We start from the raw sequence: 21,541 nt of genomic DNA, 5'->3' as shown, positions 1-21,541 counted from the left end.
GTCCACTGGGTCATATAGTTTGGCATGTAGGCCATGTCACCTTGGGCTTCTCTGGCTGGGGCAGCCTTAATCCACATCATCCACCAGCTCTGCTATTTTAGGCATGACGTTGATTAGCCTCCCTGAGCATCAGTTTCCTCACCTGTCACCGAAGAAAATAATGCTTGACCAGCTTACTCCAATGGTGTTGCGATTATGAGGTTACAGTGGGATAATAGTGTGAAAGGATCCTAAAGGAAAAACACTATGCAAATGCAAGAGATTCCTGATCTTCACAAACAGGTGTTCCTGCTGCCTGCCGAGAGGAGTCTTGATGGAGGGTAGGAGGAGAAGGTAACAAAAGGTAGGAAGAGGAAATGCGAGTTGTAAATCAATTGGGAAATCTTCAAAATCTCCCTAGATTGCTGGAGATCTTGGCCAGCTACTTAGAAGTGAACCAAATACAGCATGGATTTGGCACTTGTTTTTCTTTAACCAACTTGTAAGAGTGATTTCAAATTGTACAACAAACAGTTGAAGATAAAGACAGAGAAGCTCGGATAGGGCATGTTTCTCACAGAGAGGTACTATGCTGATTAATTTAGTTATAGTAAATGTATTTCCAGTCTCAAATGAGGCACTTAGAATTCAAAAACAGATTTTTGGGTCACATTTGTTAGGGAGAAGCAGTCTGTACATCAGATGGTGAATGCAATAGAAATCTTAGGCAATTTGGTTAAGAGAATGTGATATTTGAAATCAGCGCAGTCTCAAAACAATCAACAAAGTGAAAGGCAACCAATGAAATGGGAGAAAATATTTGCAAATCATATATCTGATAAGGGGTTAATTTCCAAAATATATAAGGAACTCATACAGCTCAATAGCAAAAAAACAAATAATCTGATTAAAAAATGGGAAAATGACTTGAATAAACATTTTTCCAAAGAAGATATACAGATGGCCAAGAGGTATATGAAAAGGTGCTCAACATCACTAATTATCAGGGAAATACAAATCAAAACCACAATAAGATATCACTTCACATCTGTTAGATGGCTAATATCAAGAGACAAGAGAACAAAGGCTGGCAAGGATGTGGAGAAAAGGAAACCCTTGTGCGCTGCTGGTGGGAATGTCAATGGGTACAGCCATTATGGAAAACAGTATGGAAGTTCCTCAAAAAATTAAAAATGGAACTGCCATATGATTCAACAATCCCACTTCTGGGTATATATTTGAAGGAAATGAAATCACTATCTTGAAGAGAGTTCTGTACCCTCATCTTCATTGTAGCATTATTTGCAATAGCCACAACAGGGAAATAACCTAGGTGTCCATCTATGGATGAATGGATAATGAAGATGTGGTGTACATATGTATATATAATGGAATATTATTCAACTTTTCAAAAGGAGGAAATCCTGCCATTTGTAACAATATGAATTAATCTAAGTTAGACAGAGAAATACAAATATTATACGATCTCATTTATACGTGGAGTCTGAAAGAAATGGAACTTATAGAAAGAGAGAGTAGAATGGAGGTTGCCAGGGGCAGAGGGAGTGGTGGGAGAAAAGGGTGAAGGTGCTCAAAGGTTACAAACTTCCAGTTATAAAATCAATTAAGTCCTGGACGGGGGTGGGGTGGCTGGCCCGGTGACATAGTGGTTAAGTGTGCGTGCTCCGCTTCAGTGGCTGCCCGGGGTTCACAGGTTCGGATCCGTGTTGCAGATCTAGCATGGTTCATCAAGCCACACTGTGGCAGCATCCCACATAAAATAGATGAAGATTGGCACAGATGTTAGCTCAGTGACAATCTTCCTCACAACAACAACAACGAACCAATAAGTCCTGGGGATCTAATGTACAGTGGTGACTATAATTAATAATACTGTATTGTACACCTAAAAGTTACTAAGAGAGTAGATCTTAAAAGTTCTCAGTACAGAATAATGGCAACTATGTGAGGTGATGGATGTGTTAGCTAATCTTACATGGTAATCATTTCACAATATACATAGATATCAAATCATCACATTGTACACCTTAAACTTACACAATTTTATATGTCAATTTTATCTCAATGAATCTGGAAAAAAGAGAAATTGGCACAGGCTCTGGAAAATACAGAAGGTGGGTTGTCTGATATTACTGTGGAAAGTAATATGAATTTTTCAGTGTTTAGTAGGTGTTCACTCTTTGTTTAGCCACCTATATTATCACAGGTTCTTTGTGTTGCATGCAGACTTATTCTGGCTAAGCAAAAATAGGAAGACAGACAAACAAAGTATTTATTAAAAATACACTGGAGTTGCCTTCAGAGTCGAGCGCTTTAGAAGGAAAGGACCCAGGAGAGTTCTAGAGAACTCAGTAGCAGAAGCACATAGATCTTTTATTTTAGACTAGAGCTCTGCCATAATTGCATGGGGTTCTTTGAGTTCAGTCTTGCCTTACTGTTCACATTAGATAATTCTGGGAGGATCTTTCTGTCTCAGTTGGGTCAGGTTTTGCAATGGTTCAATCCTCCATGACTAAGTAGGCATGGACCACAGCAATGGCCACCGAGGTCCCAATTCTATGTAATGAGGTGGTAGAATGAACACATGAAAGGCTGCACTAGACTCTTCAAAGACCCTTCCATCCCTGACACACTGCTGTTCTAGGAGAAGAATAAAGATTCTGTAGAACAGCAATAACCTTGTTAATTTAAAAAATGGTCAGTTTTTAGTTTACTAGCCCATGAGAGTGGGCTCATATATTTTTGAAAGACTATCCAAAAAGGATGAATAAATTTCAACTCTGAAACTTTCTACATTTTTAGGGCTTAAGAGCTTGTTCTTTCAAATTCCCTTCCTGTCTTTTACTGATTCTGTGATTTAGGACTTGTTACTTTATCTAGGCTTTGGTTTCCTTATTTTGAGCCATTCCTTGATTATTCTGGTTAATAACAATTTTTATATATTTTATATATTTTTTCATTATTAAATACTTTAAACATGCTTAGGAAAAACCGCTACCACCAACACAAATCTTCTCAATAAACTAGGATATGTGACGCCAAAAAGGACACTTTTATTCTGACTTCTGGAAGAAGAAATGCAGTCAGGGTATTCAAAAGAAGTTGTGTTTGATTGAAGCCAGGGCCTGAATCCTGAGAACTTGCTGAGAGTTGCTTTGAGGCCTCTGTGCTGGAGGATTTGTGAAGCAGAAGAACTGGAAAAGCAAGATTTGGCTGCCCTTGCATTATTCTGGAGCCATGTAGGTGTGTCCTTAGAAACACAAGCCAGAGAGAGGGAAACAATTACCAGCTAGAGCAGGCTTAAGACTTAAGAAAAATAGAGAGAGTTTTAATCTATTCTTTAACACTTTTATGACCCTGCACTTTAAAATGTGAGATGATTTATAATAAAATCAACTATAATACATGTTTGAGGAAATGACAACAACAAAAGTGAAAATACAAGATATATAAGGCAAGAATCAGCAACAAGGATGATGGGAGAATGCACATAGGTTAAACATAGGGATAAATAGAGTCATCCATTTCACTTTGAGTTTTCGGATAGACAGGAAAGAAAATAAAATAGACCAAATCACGTAAGTTTTATAACCAGAAAAGAGGGAGCAGTCTCTGGGGAAGACACACTTTTTCTTACTCTAAATTCTAAAAGAAAGTTTTCCCATAAGACTTCATGGAGTAGATATTGAGTGATGTCGTGTCCAGCTGCAGTTTTGTTCATTGCCTACATGAGGATTTCCTATTAAATTTATTTATTCCTAAATTCCTTCCTAGGAAGGTCTGACTCAGCAAGTCTAAAATATGTGATGTAGTATGTCCATAGTATATTTTTTCTTAATTCAAAAAATACGTATAGAAATTAAGAATTCATAAAGCTCTTTCCCATCTTTTACTTCTTTGATAATCTTAAAAGTCCTGTGAGATTCATCAGATTATTTTTTTAACACAAGAAAGGAAATTTATACTTTAGGATGTCATATGACTTAAGACTCAGAGGGACTTGTATCCCCATGATTTCAAGAGACACAGGACAGTAGGAGTTAAGGCTGTAAGTCTATTAACTTGAGGAAATCATGCCAATGTCATTGAGCTGAGGTTGGGAAGGTCTCAGATTGATTAGGTGTCCAATTATGGGATGATTTGGTTTTGAGACCTTGCCCCTCTCTGCTCATCATCTGAAACTGCATGCAGAAGTTCACCTTTTTTGTAAAGCCCTCCTAATGACCACTCCTTCCTCCAGGTGTCCCCACTTATTGTCTTTCTCCAAGGCCCTTTTCACATAACTTTATTGTTTCCTTCCACAGTCCTGGGGTGCACTGCATTAAGTGATAGCCTAGACTATAAACTTCTCAATGGCTGGACCATGTTATTTATCTTGGTAGCACTGGCAGAACATGACACATAGTAGGCATGGATTAAATAAGCATTGAAGGACTATATAAGAAAGGGGCAAATGTTGTAGGAGAAAGATGGGATATCTATCTATCTATCTATCTATCTATCTATCTATCTTAATTTAGGAAATACAGTACCTTGAACTTTGGCCAAATTTTCTACATTGAAGAAATAGGCATTGCTGTGAATCACTTAATTCTAAAATGATGACTTTTGATTAGAGGAGGCAATTATCAAACTAATGCAACTTTTAAAGCTACTTATTAAATACAGAGTCACTGGGATTTAAAGAGATACTCCTGATCAAACCATCCAAAATTTAATCTTTGATTTAAAGGCTTCCTTTTCTCTAAATTTTTTATATGCCTAGATTGTGCCATTCCTTCTTGCCCCTTAGGGCATCTACAATTGGTTCACGAATGTACTCAAAGATTTTTTTATATGCAATTAAAAAACATCCCGGCATTAAGATCTGGAACAATTAATTCCAAACATTTTAAATATTATTAACAAGGAGTAAAGTGAGACTCAAGGAGGCCAAGTGACTTCCCCATGGTCACATAACCAATAGGTGGCCAAGTTTGAAGTTGAATTTAATCTTCTCTATGACGTTTGCTCTTTCTACTTCTTCATGTTGCCTTATCTGTTGGACTGTCTCATACATTGAACCTCTAGGATGATACTCCCAGGATTCAGAGCATGAGTACGAATGGGTAGAGGTGTGTACCAACAGCCTGAATGAAAGCAAAGGGTTAGGACACCTGCAACAAGAGATAAGCTGTTCCCTGAGAAGATGGAAATGGAAAAAAATGCAAACGTAAGTGAATGCTTTTAGAAGCTTAGCTGGCTTTAGGGTGAAAGTCAGGAGTGCCTGGGTTAGGCATGTCTTGATTCCAACACCCAAGCCTGATTTACTCCCTTAGAAATTTATGAAAGAAGGTGGGCTAAGTTCTAGGGTATGACAGTAACTTTCTGAGCTTACACTAGTCACGCTCAAGTTATAAAATGAAAATCATAGAGAAAAGGAGCATTCCTAGACCAGATACGAAAGAGAAATTGGGAGATGCTGTGCTTCCTGGAGTATGAGGTAACTCGGTTAACCAAAGGGATCGTGTTTTATTTCTGTGGGCACCTCCAGGCAGGTCTAAGATCAATAGCTTTATCACTGTCTCCTACTGCCTCCTCCTGTGCTTTGCTCCTCTGTCCTCCAGTAGCACCTTCACTTAGGGATAGAGCACAGACTCTGGCCTCAGGCTGCTTGAGTTCAAATCCTGCCCTCCTCCCTTATTAACTTGGCCATGTTAATGAATCTCCCTAAGCCTTGGTTACCTTACTTAAACAATTTAAGAAGAGGAATGATACCGATTTTTCATGGGGAAATGTTAGAATTAAATTAGGAACTAGGTATGTAGCACTTAGCTTAATGCCTAAAACAGTAAGTACTAAGTTCATGCTTGCTACTGATGTAATTATTTTGCCAGCGCTACCATTTCTGTTTCTGTATTTCAATATCTATTCTCAGAAGAGACTTGAGAGTAAGGAAACAGCAGGTATATCTCAGCACTCAAATCATATTGTTTGCACATAAATCTGACTGTATGGAGTTAGAGAGAACGCTAGTCCTTTCTGCTGGAATTAGATTCAGCAAATCTCACTCTTCTCACCAGTAACTAATTGCACGTTTACATGGGCCCTTAGATTTGAGTGTCTATGATCCCTTCGTTTCATAGGCCGGACTCACACAAAGCAAGTTCCCAGCAGGGTTGTGACAGGACCAGGCCTCCTAACTTCTAGTGCTTGCTTGTTTCACCCCACAATTGTGCCTCCTCTCTTAAGAGAATCTTATTGTCAGTGACTTTAAGATGATAAAAATATACCTATTTAAAATTAATTTTAAAAGCTCCAAGAAGAGCAAGGCGAAAACAAAAAATATACCTTTTCTGCTTATAGGTAGGCATGGGTGCCCAAATTCATTAAATAAAATCAGACGGATCCTTTTTTCTTTTCCAATATACTATTATTTTAGCTGTAAATTATAAGTTAAAAATCACCTTGGGAGGTCACTTTGATGAATGTTCTCCTCGTTTATCATCAAATTCCGTAAATCCTCTTGAAAAGAAAAAACAAAGAGAAAAAAATGAATTATGATTTAGACTGAACAGGAATGTTAGAATGATCATTAAGGTGTCTTATAGTGTTGAGCCACACTTTTCTTCTCCATATTTTCCTATGTTATAAAAAAGTAAAACGTAAGTTTTCCACAATAGTTCATAGTTGAAAAGACATTTATGCATAATTATCTCTTTGAATCTGCCAACAAATCCATTAGTTAAGTGTCTATTCATATATAAACTCTACAAAGACAGATATTTGATTGTATTTGTTCGGTAATATATCCCCAGCACTGAGAACAGTGCCTGGCATAGAGTATGAATTAATTAATATTTGTTGAATGTCTAAATGAATTAATTTTTATGTTTTTTTACATATGAAAAAGCCTCTGAAGCTCAGAGAGATTAAACAAACTGTGCAGGTCACATGGTTGGTAACATGCAAAGCACAGTCCAAAAACTTAGGTCTCCAGAATCATGAATGATGCCAGAAGCATGATACTCTGCTGTTCAAGGATTGGACATGGAGTAGCCTCTGAGAAGGTAAAAGACGACTAAAATTCAATCTGTGAGGAGATTATAGTCTAGCGGAGAAAGCAGATGCATTCCGATAGGAGTAATTTAAAACAACGAGGGGAAAAAGGCTGTAATGAAGGTTCCTACAAAGCATTATGAAATCTCAGAGTATGAATACCTGAATTTCCTAATTGTAGGGATCTGTGATGATGTCTTCACAGGGTTCGTCTTTGATTGGACTTTAGAAAATGATTGGACTTGCCAGATGAACAGAGAAGAGTTGGGTTTGGGAGTCATGCATTACTGGCAGAGAGAAAGGCATGTACAAAGATGTTGGGGGTTTATACAAACAGGACCTGCTGTGAAGCAGAAATCATTTGTCATTGGGGCGTCAGGTGTCTGGCTTCATGAGTAAGAGGTGTGACTGAAAGATATATTGGCATCAGGCAAGAACCTTTAACATTAGCTGAATGCACTTACTCTGATTTCGTATGCAAAGGAAATGCCTGAAAGGGTTTCAAGCATGGCAGTGATAGAACCAAACTTGTGTCTTTGTTATATAACTCGGGTAGTAGGTAGAGGATGGATTGGAGTGAGAAGAGACAGAAACAGTGAAAGTAATTATAAATCCAATAAAAAGAGCTCAGGAAAGAGACGATGAAGGACTCAACTAGACCAACAAGTCAGTGGATGGAAAAATAGTAATAGTATAGGAAAAAAATTCAAAGAACAAATATAATGAAAAAATATTCAGCAATTGGATGAAGGTGGTGACGAGCAGGAATGATCTAAGAAGACCTTGAGATTTCTGGATTCTGGGTGGATGGGGATGTGACTTCCTGAGATAAGGAAGATGGGAGAGGAGCAGGTTTATAAATGAGATGATGGGCTTGAGTTTAGATGAGTTCAATTTGAGGTATTGATGGAAAACCTAGGTGAGGTCTTGTAGCAGAAAATTAGTCATTTCAGTCTGTAGCTCAGGAAAAAGAGTGCAAAAGATATCTGGATCTGGAACTCATTAGATTATAAGTAATATTCCCAATGTGGAAGCTGTGATGTGAAAAACTAGGCAGGATACATTTGGAGACTTGAGGAGCAATGATGTTTAAGGGGCAGATGCACGAAGAAAAGTGAAGTCAAAAGAATGAGAAAGAATGGCTAGAGGGAGGGAGAGAACCAGGAAAATGTTGTGTCACAGAAACCCAGGGCTGGGGGGAAATTCATGAGAATTGGAGACTTATCAAAAGGTTCAGAGGAATTTTTTAGAGCACTGGTGACCGTAATGTAGTTCACATTGCTCCAAGGGAATCCAGAAGGCAATTGGAGTGAGCGGGTCTATTCATCGACCTGAAAGCACACATCTAGCATTTATTATATACCTGACACAGTAATTAGTCATCAGATATATTAGAGAAAATAAAGCAAAATTTCCATCTTTATGAAGTTCCACCATTCCTATCATTCTCTCTTTCTAATCAAGTCTCATTGAGCCCTTTAAGGACCAAATTGAATCTCACGTTTGCCGTAAACACTCTCCTAAGCATCCTGGGTCCAGTGACAGCGCCTTTCTCTAGAAATTACCTGTGATGTTTGTCTGATATTTATCTCATTTAGCACTTTAGTTATCTTTGCAATGGCTCATGTCGTCTTGCCATAAGGACTGCAAATTCTTTGAGAAGGGATTTACAGTCTAGATTTTTCCTTCACAGTTCCTGCTCCTACTTTGCACATACTAAGTGCTTAGGAGTACTTCTTGATCATCTCCTCCATTTTCCATTCTCCATTATATTTATGATCTTTCTGTAGACAGAGGGAAGACAGCTAGATTTGTTTCCTTGAGCAAGGACTTCTGTGTCTTTCAACAAAGATCCCTCAGTCAAACTGGGGTCGATGGGCTTTAGATCTGATCTCTAAGATATCTTTCCTTAACTAATTAATTCAACAATTATTACTGAGTGCTTGATATGACTTACAAGATACTGTGTTGTAGTAATGAGCTAGATATATCCGGTCCCTACTTTCATATACAGTAATGCGCTGCATAATGACATTTCTGTCAGTGGCAGACTGCATATATGACAGTGGTCCCACAAGATTAATATCATATAGCCTAGGCGTGTAGTAGGTTATGCCATCTAAGTTTGTGTAAGTATGCTCTATGATGTTCACACAACGATGAAATTGCTTAACGATGCATTTCTCAGAACATATCTCCGTGATTAAGTGACGCATGACTGTAGCTACATAATGCAAAGTACATAAATCATTTGAGATGATGATATATGTTATAATGACACTACCACAAAGTAAAGTGGTGGAGAATAACCAGGGAATGAAAGGAGACTTTATTAATGAATGGCTATAGAATCGTTTTCTGAGGAAGTGACTTTTAGATGAGCTGCAGGACAAGGCACTAGCCTTGAGAAAAGGAAAGAACATTTTAAGCAGAAATGAAAACAAGGGCAGAGAGCCTGAGTTGGTTGTAAGTTCCAGGAACAGAAAGAACATCATTTATTCAGAATATAATGAGGGAAAGAGAAAATGGTAGAAGATGAGTTCCCATTTCTGAACCCAGAGCTGACAGCAATACTTTAGTACTACAGATGGTCAACTTTTAGGGTTAACTGAGAAAAAAAGTGCTATTTCATAGTTGGATAATTCCCCAGGGAAGGAATAAAAAGAACTATTATTGTCTCAACCCCTTGCATTGCCGTTGTTGTGATTTATAACAAAATGAATTCAATTGGGGTCTAATATGTACTTTGTACATAATGGGTGTTACTGTTTGCTTGTCAGTTTCTTCCTTGTTTACATTAACAACCATGGGAAAGCAACAGTTGCATAAGCAGTCACGATAGTAAAAATAACATAACAATACAAAAATCAACACCTGTGCATTTCAACAATTTGTGCATGAGGATTGTATGCAGAATCCTGTCCGTCGACATAACATATTGATTTAAGCAGATCAGAGATTATAAGATGGCCCTTAATTGCTTTTATATAAAGTAGTTCTTAATCTGTTCTTAGTCATAGACCCCTTTGAGAATCTAATAAAAGTCAGAAGCACTTTCCATAGAAAAACGTAAAGATTCACATTTACACAAAACATGAATATAAATTTAAAGGCTGTGTGGCCCTTTAAGGCCCAGCGGTGTATCCCAGAGCATCTAATGAATGGCTTTCAAAATTTATTGTATATCAGAATCACCTGAAAGCTTATTAAGAGGCATGTATTTAGCCTTTTCTCAGGAAGGTGCAAGAGGAGGCGAAGAAACATGCGTTTTGTATAAGTTCTCTAGCAGATTCTGAAGCAGGTGGATAATAGACCAAAAACTTGCTCTCTCTATGCAGGAGAGAATTAGAGAGCAGAGGCCCAGAGAGGTGGGGATTGAAAGTACCTGGAAGTTCAGAAGAACCAATTGGATCCTGGAGAGCTGAAATCGGGGAGAGTAATGTGAGGAGAATGAAGAATAGGTTGAAGTAGAAGTAAAAATCAGAGCTATGTAGACTGGAGTAAGATGTATTAGGAGTTGGGCACAGGGGCTTGGAAGCATGTTGAGAACATTGAGAAAATTCTGGGCTATGTGTGATCTGCCACCATGGCAATCCCTCATGATCAGAACAAACACTCCTCGAGAGGTTCCCAGATTGTCTTTGAGGAGAGATTAGCTACGGCCTCTGCTAATCCTCTTGAGTTACTCAAACTAGAAAATAAAGGCAGAGTTTATCACATCTATCACCAATGAACACATCACTACCCCCTACCTTCACCAAAGAATTACAGTGTCTGTACTTGGTGGGTCCTTTATTCCTTTAACTTTATAGAGGAGCAAACTGAGATGCTCAGAGAAGAGAGGGTTTGCCCAACATCACCCAGTAGAGTAGCACCTGTGTCAAGACCAGAACCTGGCTTTCAGTCCCCTGGTCTGGTGTTCTTCCTCCTCCCTGCTTGGTCTTGAGATAAAAGTATTTTATGAAACCACTTGATGGAAATGTGCTCACCCCAAGAGGTCAGGGAAATTCATTCAGATGCAGATGTATGTTAAGATAGAGCAAAACTTTTCAAAAAAGTAATACATTGGCATGCACTACAATTTTATTTCTTGTTCATTTTAATGAGATGTGGTCATTACCAACAGGGAACTGGACAAAAGCAAGGTTTGTCCCAGTGCTTACGTGCTTCTGGTCATGGAGCGGAGGATGAACTCCACTGCATTCTCAATGATCTCCGTGCCCAAGAGGTTTAGGAATTTTGGGAACTCTGGTTCTGAAGATTTGCTTGAGTCATCTGGCTTGTCATTTGGTTTGTTGTCTGAAAAATACAACAGAATCTCAGAAGTGATTCTCAGCAATAAGAAAGGGAAGTCTCTTTTCTTTGTAGGAAGCCCTTAGAGTCCTTTATACTGCCACTCACTCATTATGGAGCCTCATATAGTTGCATTTAATAAACATTTAATGCCTGCCTGGTTAAAGTCTTCACATGCATTATTTCATTTATTCCTAAAAACAAACGAACAGATTGAGACTTTGATAGGCATGGTTCCCCTTTCCAGATGAGAAGACCGAAGCTCATGGAGTTCAAGTAACTCGCCCAGAGTTAAGCAGCTAGTAAATGCCAGTGCCGGGATTGAAACACAGAATGCCTGATGTTATGTCTCTTTCTCCATGCAATCCCTGGGCCGGTGGTAATGATAATAATGAGGATGAAATAATAATGGGTAACATTTGATGGGCATATACCTAAGACAGGCAATCTCATGCATTGTCTCATTTTATTCTCACAGCAACCCTATGCAGCAGGCAAAATTATTATCCAACTTAAAGGTAAAGAAAAAGAATTTGAGAGAGGTTTAGGAGCTAGTTCAAAATCACAGAGTTAGTAAGTGACAGAAACAGAATTAAATCCTATGTCTGGTATTAAACCCTGGATTCTTAAGGGCTCTGTGATGAACTGCATAGTCATTGACAGAAAAGTTGTCATCTAAGTGCAAGTGTGTTCTAAGTTTGAAAGTAGTGTAATAATAATGATGACAAGGAGAAATTCTATCTGATAGTTCTGTAAATAATTTTATAAATACTGTAATTTTATCCTTGGCCAATCGTATGGGGTGTGGTTTTCAGATCATTGGACTAAGAAACTGAAAAGATTAAGTGACTTGCAGAAGATCTCACAATAACAAGAGAAGAAGATAGGACTGTAACTGCAGGAGTCTTACGTTTGACTCTTGATCAAGCGCCCTTTGGAACGTGGGTCAAGGATCCAGAGAGTAAGGTTGCTGATATGCAATGTCCCGGAGGTGGGGGGCAGAGGGAGACTTTGATTAGTGGTCTAAAGGGTTCAGGAAATTAAAAGGAATGGAAGAGTGGCAGTGAGCAGCTACAAATGGCCTTCACTCTGGATCTTGCTGCCAGGATGAAGTAGGACCTTTATCTTTCCTTTTATTATAGCCTCACAAGTAGTATTGCCAAATTTGGTAAATAAAAATACAGAATACCCAGTCAAAGTTGAATTTCAGATAAACAAAAAATACATTTTTAGTATAAGAATGACCCATGCAGTATTTAAGACATACTTAAACTAAAAAATTAGTCATTGTCTACCTGAAGTTCAAGTTTAACTGAGTATCCTGTATTGTGTCTGCCATCCTCACCATAAGTTTTGACTTAAGAAGTCCCAACTTGTAGACAACACACCCCATGACTCTGAATGAAGGAGATGTAACTAGATTTTTGTGTGGAGACTGTCAAGTTACATTAGAACCTTGCATCTATAGTATATTGTAAAATAGAAACTTTTAGTAAAAAAGTATGGCTTTCAATGTTCAAATTTCAAAATATTTATTGTTTGCTATGTCACAACAGAAGATTTAATAGAAGCACCAATCTAGGACCAATAACCAAAATCAATATACTAATCACCAAATATTCGTTCATTCAGTTCTTGATTCTTTCATTCAACAAGTGTTTTTTGAGCCCATTCTTATGTACATAGCACGGGCTGAATTAAGGTGAAAATGGACACGATCCTCACGTAAAGTGCAGGGCAACCACAGAGCCCAGAAGAATCACTCTGTGTTCAACACGGGAAGAGGAAGGAAAGATACTACAGATCTGTGGTATGCCAACTGTGCAGGTACTAAGCTGGCGCTCTCATCACGTGCCTTAGTCCTCATTCAGATCTGTAATGGTATTACAGTCTTATAGGAGAGAAAACAGATGCTCAGAGAAATTAAACGACTCACCTAAAATCACACATCTAGAAAGTGGCTGAGCTAGGGTTTGAACCTAAATTTTTTCAACTCCACAGAGCATGTTATTTACATGATATAATACTACCTTCAAGAAATTGTTCCCTGAAGACATTTACGCGGTGCAAAGCAGCAATTCCTTGCATGAAAAGTGAGTTCCCTTTATCTGTGTTCCTATATGCCTACTTGCACAACAATTTGATTTTATTGATTTTTAAAATTTTAATATGACGCTAAATACTAGCTTTTCAATAAGCAAGGAGTCCTGGAGTGGCGTCTGTAAAAATCGGATCCTTTGCCCAGCCCTCGGACTCTAAGGCCATATATTGAGAGGTATTAGAGTTTGGTGGATCATATGTTTTGGTGTCCTACACACCTGAGTTTGATTCCTGTCTTCAACAAAGAATTAGCCACAAATTAGTAACCTTGCACATAATACTTAACCTCTCTCTCAGTTTCCTTGTTGTGTTAGTGTCAGGATTGAAAGGTATTTTGTATATCTTTCATATATATCATATATATGTATGTGTATATATATATATGCACATACATATATATACACATTCTATATCAGATATATACCACTTATGGCAGCACCAGGCTCAAGGTAAGTCCACAACAAATGCTTGCTGTATTATTACTACTTTTATTAATAACAGCAATGGAGGTGACATCGGCAACATGGCAGCGTGAGTTATTTCCTTCGTCTTTCCCCCTTTTGAACTACAACTAAATGGACACTCACTGACCAACGGAGGAAGCCCACACAGCACAAGAGGACACTTGCGAAACACACACAACTATACAACTGAGGGTGGATGGACTGGCCCCCCGCGCCACCCCCACCCCCACCTAAAAGTGGTGGAGATAGGTGAGCACACCCTGCTCTCCCCCGGTAGCCCTGTGCACGCACACACTTTCCAATCTGGTGCAAACGCCGCGAAAGTGGGAATACTCAGTGGTGCGACCATAAGAGGAGGCGGCGGTAACCCTTTGCCGGCGTTCATGGTCGCTCTCCCGTGGAGAAAGGGAGCCCACCGCGCCCCTGTGCCATAAAGGAGCAGCCGTAGGCCGGGTCTCAGCAAGGAAGCCCAGTCAGCCAAGCTCAGCGGCCCACGGACTGCGGATCGTAAACAGGGACCTCAGCAGATTTCCGCGCTGGGGCAAACACCTCCCAGGTGCGCGCAAACACTCACAGTGCAGCTGCACTCCCAAAGAGGGAACTTGTCCGGGCGGCTCCGGGAATAGGCAATGCAGTTTTGAACCCACACGTGCTTACATTCCTGTCAGGAAGGGGGAGCCCACCATGCCCTAGGGCCGGCAAGGAGCAGCCAGAACCCGGGTCCCAGCAGGGAAGCCCCGACAGCCAAGCTCAGTGTCCCCGCAGACTGGATCGTAAACAGGGACCTCAGCAGATTTCTGCGTTGGGGAAACACTTCCCAGGCACGCACTCACAGTGCAGCTGCACTCCCAAAGAGGGAACGTGTGCAGGGCGGCTGCAGGAATAGGTGTGGTAGATTTCAGTGACTGGTGATCTCTTTCTGGTGGGGAGCGGGAGCTCAGAGCACCCCCGAGGCACCAAAGAGTGGCCCTAGCCTAGGGAGGAAGCCCTGCCTGACAAGGACAGTCCACACAAGTGCCTGAACGCACCCCAGGCTGGGGCAAGCACCCATAATACCCCCACAGCTTCCAGCAGATGGGGTGGGGCCAGAAACACTGCTCCTGCTCCCGCCTAGCGGTAACAGGCGGAATCTGCATCCTAAGAATACCACAAATGCCCCACAAAAGATAGTTCATCAAACACCACGAGAAACTGCAGCAACAATTCAGACCAGAAGGAAAATGACAATTCTCCCAAAACCAACACTGAAAACACAGAAATATACAGCCTAAATGACAGAGAATGCAAAATAGCTTTCATGAGGAAACTCAATGACTTACAAGAAAACATGGAAAGATAATGCAAGGAGCTCAGCAATAAGATGAATCTTTTCACCAAAGAGATTGAAACTGTAAAAAAAAAGATCAAGTAGAAATTCTGGATGTGAAAAACACAATTAGTGAAACAAATAATAATCTAGAAACATTAGGAAATAGAATTGATCTTATGGAGGAAAGAATTAGTCTTCTTGAGGATAAAAATGTAGAAATTCTACAGAGATTTCTCCAAAGAAGATATACGGTTGGCCAACAGGCATATGAAAAGAAGATATACGGATGGCCAACAGGCATATGAAAAGATGCTCAACATCATTAGCTATCAGGGAAATGCAAATCAAAACTACAATGAGGTATCACCTCACTCCGGTCAGAATGGCTATAATTAACAAGACAGGAAACAACAAATGTTGGAGAGGATGTGGAGAGAAGGGAACCCTTGTTCACTGCTGGTGGGAGTGCAAACTGGTGCAACCACTATGGAAAGCAGCATGGAGTATCCCCATAAAATTAAGGACAGATCTACCATATGATCCAGCTATCCCACTGCTGGGTATTTATCCAAAGAACTTGAAAACACAAAGACATAAAGATACTTGCACCCCTATGTTCATTGCAGCATTATACACAATGACCAAGACTTGGAAACAACCTAGGTGCCCATCAAGGGACAAATGGCTAAAGAAGATGTGGTATTTATACATGATGGACTACTACTCAGCCATAAGAAATGATGAAATCTGGTCATTTGTGACAACATGGATGGACCTCGAGGGTATTATGCTGAGTGAAATAAGTCAGAGGGAGAAAGTCAAATACCATATGATCTCACTCATAAGTAGAAGATAAAAACAATGACAAACAAACACATAGCATTGGAGATTGGATTGGTGGTTACCATAGGGGAAGGGGTGATTCCAAAAGAGGTGATTAAGCTCACATGTGAGGGGATGGACTATAATTAGTTTTCAGGTGGTGAACATGATGTAATCTACACAGAATCTGAAATATATTCAACAGCCCACTTACTTCAGTGGACAGATTATCCAGACAAAAAGTCAACAAGGAAATAGTAGATTTAAATGAAACACTTGACCAGATGGACTTAATAGACATATATATAGTATTCCATCCAAAAATAGCAGAATATACATTCTTCTCAAGAGTCCATGGAACATTCTCAAAGATAGACCATATGCTGGGTAACAAGGCAAGCCTCAGTAAATTCAAGAGGATTGAAACCATCCCAACCATCTTTTCTGACCACAATGCTATGAAGCTAGAAATCAACCACAAGAACAAAACTGGGAAAGTCAGAAATATGTGGAGACTAAAGAACATGCTATTGAACAACGATTGGATCATTGAAGAAATCAAAAAGGAAATTTAAAAAATCCCTGGAGACAAACAAAAAGGAAATACAATGTACTAAACTCTTATGGGATGCAGCAGAAGCAGTTATAAAAGGGAAATTCATAGCAATACAGGCCCACCTGAGCAAGCAAGAAAAATCTCAAATAAGTAATCTTAAAATGCACCTAACAGAGCTAGAAAAGAAGAACAGACAAAGCTCAAAGTCAGCAGAAGGAGGGAAATAATAAAAATCAGAGCAGAAATAAATGAAATAGAGACTAAAAAAGCAGTGAAAAGAATCAATGAAGCTAAGAGCTGGTTCTTTAAGAAGATAAACAAAATTGACAAACCTTTAGCCAGACTCACCAATAAAAAAAGAGAGAAGCCTCAAATAAATAAAATTAGAAATGAAAAGGGAGAAATTACACAGATACCACAGAAATACAAAGGATTAGAAGAGAATACTATGAAAAACTATATACCCACAAATTTGATAACCTAGAAGAAATGGATGAATTCCTAGACTCATACAGCCTCCCAAAACAGAATCAAGAAGAAACAGAGACTCTGAACAGACCAATCACAAGTACAGAGATTGAAACAGTAATCAAAAACCTCCCAAATAGCAAAAGTCCAGGACTAGATGGCTTCTCTGGAGAATTCTACCAAACATTCAAAGATTTGGTACTTATGCTTCTCAAACTATTCCAAAAAGTTGAAGAAGATGGAACACTTCCTAACACATTCTGTGAGGCCAACATCACCCTGATACCAAAACCAGACAAGGACAACATGAAGAAGGGAAACTATAGGCCAATATCACTGATGAACTTAGATGCAAAAATCCTCAACAAAATATTGGCAAACCGAATACAGCAATATATTAAAAGAATCATACACCATGATCAAGTGAGATTCATTCCAGGGACGTAGGGATGGTTCAACATGCACAAGTCAATCAATGCGATACACCACATTAACAAAATAAGGAATAAAAATCACGTGGTCATCTCAATGGATGCAGAGAAAGCATTTGACAAGATCCAGCATCCATTTATTATAAAAACTCTCGATAAAATGGATATTGAAGGAAAGTACCTCAACACAATAAAAGCCATATATGACAAACCCACAGCCGACATCATACTCAATGGCGAAAAACTGAAAGCCATCCCTCCGAGAACAGGAACAAGAGGAGGATGCCAACTCTTGCCACTCCTATTCAACATAGTACTGGAGGTATTGGCCATAATAATTAGGTAAGAAAAAGAAATAAGAGGAATCCAAATTGGAAAGGAAGAAGTGAAACCTTTGCTATTTGCAGATGATATGATTCTATATATAAAAAACCCTAAAGAATCCACCAGAAAACTACTAGAAATAATCAACAACTACAACAAAGTTGCATGGTACAAAATAAATTTTAAAAAATCAGTTGCATTTCTATACACTAACAATGAACTAGAAGAAAAAGAAATCAAGAATATAATCCTATGGACCATTGCAACAAAAAGAATACAATACCTAGGAATAAACTTAACCAAAGAGATGAAAGACGTGTGGACTGAGAACTATAAGTCACTACTGAAAGAAACTGAGGGAGACATAAAGAAATGGAAAGATGTTCCATGTTCATGTGTCAAAAGAATAAACATAATCAAAATGTCCATATTATCTAAAGCAATCTACAGACTCAGTGAAATCCCAATCAGAATCCCAACGACCTTCCTCACAGAAACAGAACAAAGAATCCGAAAATTTATGTGGAACAACAAAAGACCCCGAATAGCCAAAGCAATCCTGAGAAAAAAGATCAAAGCTGGAGGTATCACAATCCCAGACTTCAAAATAGACTACAAAGCTATAGTAATTAAAACAGCATGGTACTGGCACAAAAACAGGCAAACAGATCAATGGATCAGAATTGAAAGCCCAGAAATAAAACCACACATCTATGGACAGCTAATCTTCGACAAGGGAGATAAGAACATACGATGGGGAAAGGAAAGTCTCTTCAATAAACGGTGTTGGAAAAACTGGACAGCTATGTGCAAAAGAATGAAAGTAGACCATTATCGTGCCCCATACACAAAAATTAACTTCAAATGGTTTAAAGATTTGAATGTAAGAACTGAAACCATAAAAATCCTAGAAGAAAATATAGGCAGTACACTCCTTGATGTTGGTCTTAGCCACATCTTTTGAATACCATGTCTACTCAGGTAAGGGAAACAAAAGAAAAAGTTAACAAATGAGACTACATCAGACTAAAAAGCTTCTACAAAGCAAAGGAAACCATCAACAAAATGAAAAGACAACCCACCAACTGGGATAAAATATTTGCAAATCATTTATCAGACAAGGGGTTGATATCCAAAGTATATAAAGAACTCACACAACTCAACAACAACAACAACAACAACCTGATCAAAAAATGGGCAAAGGATGAGAACAGATATTTTTCAAAGGAAGATATACAGATGGCCAAAAGGCACATGAAAAGATGCTCAACATCACTAATCTTTAGAGAAATGCAAATCAAAACTACAGTGAGATATCACCTTACACCACTCAGAATGGCTGTAATTACCAAGACCAAAAACAACAAATGTTGGAGAGGATGTGGAGAAAAGGGAAGCCTCTTACACTGCTGGTGGGAATGCAAACTGGTGCAGCCACTATGGAAAACAGTATGGAGATTCCTCAAAAAACTAAAAGTAGAAATACCATATGACCCAGCTATCCCACTACTGGATATCTACCCAAACAACTTGAAATCAACAATCCAGAGTAACATATGTACCTTTATGTTCATTCCAGCACTATTCACAATAGCCAAGACTTGGAAACAATCCAAGTGCCCATTGACCCATGACTGGATAAAGAAGATGTGGTATATATATATATATATATATATATATATATATATACAATGGAATACTACTCAGCCATAAAAAAGACAAAATCATCCCATTTGCAACAACATGGATGGACCCGGAGGGTATTATGCTAAGCAAAATAAGCCAGACTGAGAAAGACAAAAACCATATGATTTCACTCAGATGTGGAATATCAACAAACATATGGATAAAGAAAACAGTTTAGTGGTTACCAGGGGAAGCAGGGTGGAGGGTGGGCACAGGGGGTGAAGGGAGCACTTATGTGGTGACAGACAAGAAATAACGTACAACTGAAATTTCGCAATGATGTAAATTATTATGAATCTCAATTAAAAAATAAATAATAGCCACAAAATGATTCACAATAGCTTTCTTCTCTAGTGATTTAGGAGATATGAAAATCAAAACATGCTGTTAAAATATTAAGAAATTTGAAAATGTGGGAAGACAGAACATATAGATAATAATAATAAAAATTAAGAAATTTGACGTACTAGAAACAAATTACAAAAGCCCATAGTTGAATATTTTCTCTTTTCAAATATAATATGGGATAGCCTTTATTTACGTTAACTACCTTGTTGAGTTTCTTAGTCAATATAATCGTAAATTTCTGAAAAAATACAGTGCCCCTGAGTCTATGCTCAAGTAACTTTCCCTCTGCAAGCTCAGTTTATTAACCTGTAAAAAAGGAAATGATAAAACTGTGCATGTTTCCTTAACAGGATTATTATGAGAATCTAATGAGATCTTACATGATAATAATAACAGTTAATATTTATTGGCTGTTTATTGTGGACCAGATACTTTTCCAATTTGCTTTGTCTCTTTTATTCAGTTTTCATAGCTTTACGTAAATGTTAACTATTGATATTCACTTTTACATGTGAGGCTCGGAGAGGTTAAATAACATGTCTGAAGTCGCATTTCTGATTAGTGATGGAGCCAGGCCTAGGAGTCTTATTCCAGAGTATTTACTCTACACCTTTGAACTAATCATCAAAAAATAAACACCCCCTGGCTCTCAAGGAGTTTGTAATATAATAGTTACACTATATTACATGAATATATAAGAAAAAATGGTTCCAAAGTTCATACATTCACTGAGGATAGAGGCTGTAACTGACGCATATTGAATAAAAATTCTGCTTTCCTTTTGCTGGAAGATTTGCCTCTCATCTTCCAGTCCCGTGCTCTTTCTACAGTGCCCAAAGGCCCTTCCTCCTCGCTCCCGTTTATGTTCTGGATCTGTGCCACCAACCTCCTCCAGTCACGGCTAACTACCGCACCATGCAGGGGCTGTGATCAGGAACACTTACCTGCATGGCAAGTCGAGATTAGGACAAGCAGTCCCAGGACAATGGTCAGCCGAAGCGCTGAGGCAGCCATTCTTGTAGCACAGGGTATCAGTGCAGATAAATTGTTTAGATGCAACCAAAGCCTTGCTTCATTTATAAGTCACTTACAGGTGACATCATCTGCTATGGAATTTAGGTTGTTGCACAAGATGTCTGCACAGCTTGCTCTTGGATCTCTACTAATGAGCCCTGCCTATCCTTCAAACCAAAAGTTTTTCACACAGGGGAAAGAAATCCTCTTGGTTTTTCTAATGTGTGTTTATAAGTGGCACTGGAATAACTTTTTTGGAGGTAGTTCCAATGCCATCATTGACAATTAGATGGGTAAAAGGCAGAATTACTACTCAGTGCCAAGGAGTAAGCAGCTAATCAGATTGGCCTGGTGTGGGTACTCTCTCCTTGTGCATTCTGCTTCTTTTCCCATGCTCTGAGCTAATTACTTGTCCCCACAGGGCATGCCCATTCACACTCCCATGCCTTTGTTCATGCTTTTTGTTTTTCCTGGGATATCTCCCCCCATCATGCCTGGTGGAGCATTCCTACCTATTCCTCAGGCTCAGGTTCCAATGTTCCCTTCTCTGTGAAACCTTCATGGTGACCATTCCATCTTACTCCAGAGAGATGCTCTGTCATCTGTTGTATAGAACCCTTGACTATTGTTTGAGGACTTTAATAGCTCTCTTCTTCTTTAGCCTATGGATCTCTTAAGGGCAGAGTGT

At 38.9% G+C, this 21,541-nt stretch overlaps 1 protein-coding gene across 2 annotated transcripts; it reads right to left on the bottom strand.

The window, feature by feature from the left end:
- Positions 1–1,448: 1,448 nt before the first annotated feature.
- C7H5orf46 (chromosome 7 C5orf46 homolog) lies at positions 1,449–20,903 on the bottom strand. Of its 2 annotated transcripts, none has more exons than XM_046668180.1 (4): positions 20,784–20,903; positions 11,202–11,337; positions 6,447–6,504; positions 1,449–1,737 (listed from the first exon to the last, which is right to left on the bottom strand). In XM_046668180.1, the coding sequence occupies exons 1-3, from the start codon at positions 20,851–20,853 to the stop codon at positions 6,456–6,458; spliced, it is 255 nt and encodes an 84-aa protein (XP_046524136.1). In that variant the 5' UTR covers positions 20,854–20,903; the 3' UTR covers positions 1,449–1,737; positions 6,447–6,455. The 2 variants fall into 2 exon arrangements, with proteins under 2 accessions (XP_046524136.1, XP_046524135.1); XM_046668179.1 differs by lacking the exon at positions 1,449–1,737 and adding an exon at positions 3,032–3,250.
- Positions 20,904–21,541: the final 638 nt, after the last annotated feature.

The sequence above is a fragment of the Equus quagga genome, chromosome 7 (genome assembly GCF_021613505.1).
Source record: "Equus quagga isolate Etosha38 chromosome 7, UCLA_HA_Equagga_1.0, whole genome shotgun sequence".
Taxonomy (NCBI): Eukaryota; Metazoa; Chordata; class Mammalia; order Perissodactyla; family Equidae; genus Equus; species Equus quagga.
Note: the sequence above shows the minus strand (reverse complement) of the source record. Positions and strands in the feature narration are given on the sequence as shown.

What these genes read in the sequence shown, in the direction of transcription:
- C7H5orf46 (XM_046668180.1), bottom strand. Translation starts at nt 20,853, where the DNA reads ATGGCTGCCTCAGCGCTTCGGCTGACCATTGTCCTGGGACTGCTTGTC. An exon ending in AATCTCGACTTGCCATGCAG is followed by an intron (nt 11,338 to 20,783) that starts GTAAGTGTTCCT and finishes TGTATTTTTCAG; the next exon opens with ACAACAAACCAAATGACAAG. An exon ending in CGCTCCATGACCAGAAGCAC is followed by an intron (nt 6,505 to 11,201) that starts GTAAGCACTGGG and finishes TTTCTTTTCAAG; the next exon opens with AGGATTTACGGAATTTGATG.